Source organism: Petromyzon marinus, unplaced genomic scaffold (genome assembly GCF_048934315.1).
Source record: "Petromyzon marinus isolate PM22_M1 ecotype Great Lakes invasive population unplaced genomic scaffold, UKy_Petmar_22M1.pri1.0 PM_G_Scaffold_15, whole genome shotgun sequence".
Taxonomy (NCBI): Eukaryota; Metazoa; Chordata; class Hyperoartia; order Petromyzontiformes; family Petromyzontidae; genus Petromyzon; species Petromyzon marinus.
Window position 1 is genome coordinate 4,362,283 of NW_027422706.1, and position 6,110 is coordinate 4,368,392.

At 41.2% G+C, this 6,110-nt stretch overlaps 1 protein-coding gene across 3 annotated transcripts; it reads right to left on the bottom strand.

Annotated features, from left to right (window-relative positions):
• LOC142910708 (speckle-type POZ protein B-like) lies at positions 1-6,012 on the bottom strand. Of its 3 annotated transcripts, XM_076060104.1 has the most exons (6): positions 5,901-6,012; positions 5,207-5,328; positions 4,872-5,023; positions 3,542-3,644; positions 1,541-1,668; positions 1-757 (listed from the first exon to the last, which is right to left on the bottom strand). In XM_076060104.1, the coding sequence occupies exons 1-4, from the start codon at positions 5,976-5,978 to the stop codon at positions 3,631-3,633; spliced, it is 366 nt and encodes a 121-aa protein (XP_075916219.1). In that variant the 5' UTR covers positions 5,979-6,012; the 3' UTR covers positions 1-757; positions 1,541-1,668; positions 3,542-3,630. The 3 variants fall into 3 exon arrangements, 1 of the variants encoding a protein (XP_075916219.1); XR_012933073.1 differs by lacking the exons at positions 3,542-3,644; positions 5,901-6,012 and adding an exon at positions 5,754-5,867 and having other exon boundaries at positions 6-757; XR_012933072.1 differs by lacking the exon at positions 3,542-3,644 and having other exon boundaries at positions 10-757.
• Between the last annotated feature and the right edge of the window lie 98 nt (positions 6,013-6,110).

The following is a 6,110-nucleotide window of genomic DNA, read 5'->3' on the forward strand; positions in this document are numbered from 1 at the left end:
TCTCACCAGCACGGGTCTGTTGAACAGCAGGCCCCTCTCACCAGCACGGGTGTGCTGAACAGTAGGCCCCTCAACACGGGTGTGCTGAACAGCAGGCCTCTCTCACCAACACGGGTGTGCTGAACAGTAGGCCCCTCAACAGCAGGCCCCTCTCACCAGCACGGGTGTGCTGAACAGCAGGCCCCTCAACACGGGTGTGCTGAACAGCAGGCCTCTCTCACCAGCACCGGTGTGCTGAACAGCAGGCCCCTCTCACCAACACGGATGTGATGAACAGCAGGCCCCTCTCACCAGCACGGGTGTGCTGAACAGCAGGCCCCTCAACACGTGTGAGCTGAACAGCAGGCCTCTCTCACCAGCACGGGTGTGCTGAACAGCAGGCCCCTCTCACCAGCACGGGTGTGCTGAAAAGCAGTGTGTTGAACAGCAGGCCTCTCTCACCAGCAAGGGTGTGCTGAACAGCAGGCCCCTCAACACGGGTGTACTGAACAGCAGGCCTCTCTCACCAGCACGGGTGTGATGAACAGCAGGCCCCAAAACAGCAGGCCTCTCTCACCAGCACGGGTGTGATGAACAGCAGGCCTCTCTCACCAGCACGAGTGTGTTGAACAGCAAGCCCCTCTCAAGACAAAACAAGACAAAACTGGACAAAACAGGGCGCACCAACCGGCCGAGGCTGCCATCATCGGCGCCATCTTGGGTGGTTAAACATGCTGGATTGACCAGAAATGTTCACGGAATCCTGCCCCACACTAACCTGCATAAACATCAACCAGCTTTGAGAAGGCATTTGATGATTTTTTTATACAAATCCTCACTTAACTTCACATTTTTCATGAAGATGTAGGCTTTGGTTCAATCAAGCAAGCAAATCTGCACAAACATCCTATATCAGAACAAGTGTTGTGAATAATGCCAAAATAGTGGTCCGTGAAATGTTTTTCATATTAATCAATTTTCATTCTATATTTTTGTCAAGTTATTTTACACTGTATAAACAGTTTCAACAGGTAGTGAGGCCCCTAATTATGGGTTCTGCACAGCAACAGAGGAAGTGAACAGCCCTCCTTGATGTGCTTCCTTTCATTATCAAAAATGCTTGTATTTTGTAAAGGATTTTAAAGGTAAAAAAATTTAATCTGGTGATTAAAAGGACCCCCCCAAGGACAATAAACATTTACATCAAACTGGCTGATGTCCGAGAATAGGAAAAGGAATTCATGTGGCGACATTTAAACAAAACACATTATGTAATACCTGACATTCTAGTTTATAAAAATGTCAAGGTTTAAATATAAACACTATCCAGAGGGAGAAAACCTAAAAAAAATTAAGCTTGATTATTTAATTGTTGTGCTATGTTAACTCTAGCACCAGTGGAGGAAAAAAGTGCTTGGAAAACTCATGTTAACAATTTCCTTGTATGGAACAGGGAAAGTAATTATTACAATCTTCAATTAAGTAGAATATTGACTCCAACTGTGCAATTGTAATGAATAAAATAGAAAATTACACAATAGCCGCAGCATGTCATACTTACTTCACCAAAGAGTGTCAGTTTGTTATCTGGAAGCAAGCTATTAGATTCATCAAGCAAAAAATCTCTTCGAATGAATTTTTTAAATCCCCAGTCTTTTCCTTGGACAAAGCGGTATGCTCGCGGGGTCTCTGTAAAAAAATAGGTTTCAAACAATACTCACCAGTTCTTACAATAAACTGTGGTAATTTCATGTAATGGGAAAAAAAAAACTTCATTATATTTTCAAAATGTAAAGATAGCAATGTATTCTAAAGCCCTGCGCCACGGTGGCAGTCAACTACCTCGCCTGGTATATAGGTCATGGGTTCGATCTCAACCCTGATGCCTGTATATTTGGAGTCTGCATGTTCTCCTTGTGCTTGCATGTATTTTTATCCAGGTCTTCCGGTTTTTCCCTCCATATTTATAAAAATCCAGAGTATTTGGCTGCTATGCATTTCCACACAATAAGCCATCTCGTTAGGCTATTGTTTGTGGCCAGGGCACTTCTGAAAAAGAGCTATGTACAGTGAGGAAAAAAAAGTATTTGATCCCCTGCTGATTTTGTACGTTTGCCCACTGACAAAGAAATGATCAGTCTATCATTTTAATGATAGGTTTATTTGAACAGTGAGAGACAGAATAACAACAAAATCCAGAAAAACGCATGTCAAAAATGTTATAAATTGATTTGTATTTTAATGAGGGAAATAAATATTTTACCCCTCTGCAAAACATGACCTAGTACTTGGTGGCAAAACCCTTGTTGGCAATCACAGAGGTCAGACGTTTCTTGTAGTTGGCCACCTGGTTTGCACACATCTCAGGAGGGATTTTGTCCCACTCCTCTTTGCAGATCTTCTCCAAGTCATTAAGGTTTCGAGGCTGACGTTTGGCAACTCGAACCTTCAGCTCCCTCCACATATTTTCTATGGGATTAAGGTCTGGAGACTGGCTAGGCCACTCCAGGACCTTAATGTGCTTTTTCTTGAGCCACTCCTTTGTTGCCTTGGCCGTGTGTTTTGGGTTATTGTCATGCTGGAATACCCATACACGACCCATTTTCAATGCCCTGGCTGAGGGAAGGAGGTTCTCACATGGCCCCGTCCATTTTCCCTTTGATGCGGTGAAGTTGTCCCGTCCCCTTAGCAGAAAAACACCCCCAAAGCATAATGTTTCCACCTCCATGTTTGACAGTGGGGATGGTGTTTTTGGCGTCATAGGCAGCATTCCTCCTCCTCCAAACACGGCGAGTTGAGTTGATGCCAAAGAGGTCCATTTTGGTCTCATCTGACCACAACACTTTCACCCAGTTGTCCTCTGAATCACTCAGATGTTCATTGGCAAGCTTCAGACGGGCATGTATATGTGCTTTCTTGAGCAGGGGGACCTTGCGGGCGCTGCAGGATTTCAGTCCTTCACGGCGTAGTGTGTTACCAATTGTTTTCTTGGTGGCTATGGTCCCAGCTGCATTGAGATCATTGACAAGATCCTCCTGTGTAGTTCTGGGCTGATTCCTCACCGTTCTCATGATCATTGCAACCCCACGAGGTGAGATCTTGCATGGGGCCCCAGACCGAGGGAGATTGACAGTTCTTTTGTGTTTCTTCCATTTGCAAATAATCGCACCAACTGTTGTCACCTTCTCACCAAGCTGCTTGGCAATGGTCTTGTAGCCCATTCCAGCCATGTGTAGGTCTACAATCTTGTCCCTGCCATCCTTGGAGAGCTCTTTGGTCTTGGCCATGGTGGAGAGTTTGGAATCTGATTGATTGCTTCTGTGGAAAGGTGTCTGTTATACAGGTAAGCTGAGATTAGGAGCACTCCCTTTAAGAGTGTGCTCCTAATCTCAGCTCGTTACCTGTATAAAAGACACCTGGGAGCCAGAAATCTTTCTGATTGAGAGGGAGTCAAATACTTATTTCCCTCATTAAAATGCCAATCAATTTATACAATTTTTGACATGCGTTTTTCTGGATTTTGTTGTTGTTATTCTGTCTCTCACTGTTCAAATAAACCTACCATGAAAATTATAGACTGATCACTTCTTTGTTAGTGGGCAAACGTATAAAATCAGCAGGGCATCAAATACTTTTTTCCCACACTGTAGCTCAGTGGGCCTTGCCTGGTAAAATAAAAATAGTTCAGTTTAGCTTTTAACTTCAAGGTAGATGAAAATCAGACCTGGATTTAAGTGTATGAAGATATAGTTCATATGGATTAGGTGAATGTGTTTGTGTATTAATAATGCTTGTCTTTGTAAACATGGTTGTGTGACGTGAGTTACATGTTAACATTACCAAAGACAACACCAAAGCAAATACTAAGAAAAAAACATGAAAGTTTAAAACAAAAAGATAGATTTAGACTCTCAGAGAAATGTTAATAGCCTTAGCAAAGCACAGTAAATGTATGGATGTCATCACTTAAAATAGTTATCGCGCATTGAAAGAGTATCCTGAAAGTAATAAGGCAATTATAAAACAAACAATATGAACCACTAAAGCAAGGTAAAGGAGAAGTGTGAAATGGGATGAAAATGCCAACCTTTGTAAAACCACCAGAAATGAATAAAAAAATGGATGAGAATACAAACAAAAATAATGAAGTTGTAATAAACAGTGAGTGCAAGCAGAAAAAATAAAGCCGTCACTTGATAAATTACAATGGAATAACACATGGTGAAGATTGTAAAACTAGTAAAAGAAATGTCCGTGAATGACAATGTCCAGGTACACTAAGCAAAATAAAATTATTATTGGAGGGTCAATATCATGGAAAACACAAAAATATGCATAATGGAAACTCCTGAAGGTGGAACAGGATCAAGATCACTTTTGGAATATGAATTTGATAATGAAAAGTTGCAATGTGCTACAGGATGAAAGATTCCAATCTAGTGCATATTACCTACTATGAAACACTGATTACAAATAGAAACACTGACAAATGGAATAAAACTACAAAGTACACAAAGCGTGGAGAGAAGTATGTTGAGAATTACAGTGAGAAACTGAAAGAGGAACACGTTGGTCAAATCAAAACGGCAAATTAGAGACATCATATTCACTGTTGTAAATATAGATTGGGCTTGGACAGGACACATCGCTAAATGGGATGGTTGATGGATGAGACTAGTGGTCGAATAGGAAGAAAAGTAAAGTACATGCCCAAGACGATGTCAAACGTAGACAAGGAGATATTAGATCAGCTCATGTGAAGGATGAGGGATGGTGTTCGTAAGGTTTATAAAATGTTTCAAGCAGTCGATAAATAATGGCTGATTATGATATAATCCTGTTACCAAATACACATATGACGTGAATTGATACTTTAATACAAGTAGTTTCACCCATAGCCTTGGTTTCCTCTCCCTTGGCATTAAGAATAGAAATCTTGAACTTGGCGTAGACTTCACTCTTGGGACAGCTGACCAATAACAAGGACAACGATAGGTAATCTTTGCTCTCTTCGTCAAAACCCTCGGGGTTTATGCGTAGGCACCTGATTGAACATATGAACAAGACATGGTCGTTAATATTAGGTGTGTATGTACGCGCAGACTACATTACTAAAACAATATAGTATGAACTAAAACATGCACTATGCAAAATTGTTCTAGTAAAGCACCTCCGTGAGCATTGTGATTTTTTTTTAATGTCATAAAATAGCCAGAATTTACTGTACCATTTCAATGTATCATTGGTGCCTGCTGAAAATGTAGAACTCTTGAGAACTTGGCCCATTTCTTCAAGACAGAAGCTGAAATTGTTGATGGTCCACATATAAGAGAACTTTACGACCTTAACCTGAAACACACGAGCACATAACAGCTATAAAGCTCATGCATTACCATAAATACATGACCATTGACAAACCCTCAAGCATTTCACCCACACATCTGAATATTGTGCTCAAAAAACACAAACTGTCTATAAGGAAAGAAACATTACTGTAAATGAAAGGGTCTTATTAGTGTTCTGGGATTACCTTGCATGTTCATTACTGCACAGCGTTAACACAACAAGTCTCAACATGTCATAGATTAGAGTGTGCAATAAAAGGCCTTTTTATTTTTTTATTTGATAAAAACTGCTGCCCCTTTTGTAAAAATACACTACCAGTCAAAATCAGAGACAATTATCTAGTATAATGTTGTTAGTGCAATTCTATGAACTTTGCAATCTGATGTACAAAAATAGCCTGTACAATGATAATCCATAATTGCACTTACACATAATTATGAAACCATTTTGGATGGCTTTGCGCGATGAACAAAAAAACGTGTAAAAGTTAAATACATTAGCCATGCGCATACTTTGATCGGCACAAGACGGGAGACCCGTTGAATGTGATTGGCCACAACAGGGGAACAAGTTACCTGTGTGTAGCACCAGCTTTCTGCGATGGGCACATTGGACATTTCAGACGGAGGTGGAGGGCTCGGGGCCCTGGACATGTTTGCATTGAATACGAGGGAAGTGACATCATCAGGTGACATTAAGAGGGAAGTGACATCAGGAGGTGACATTAAGCAGGAAGTGACATCATCAGGCGACATTAAGAGGGAAGTGACATCATCAGGCGATAT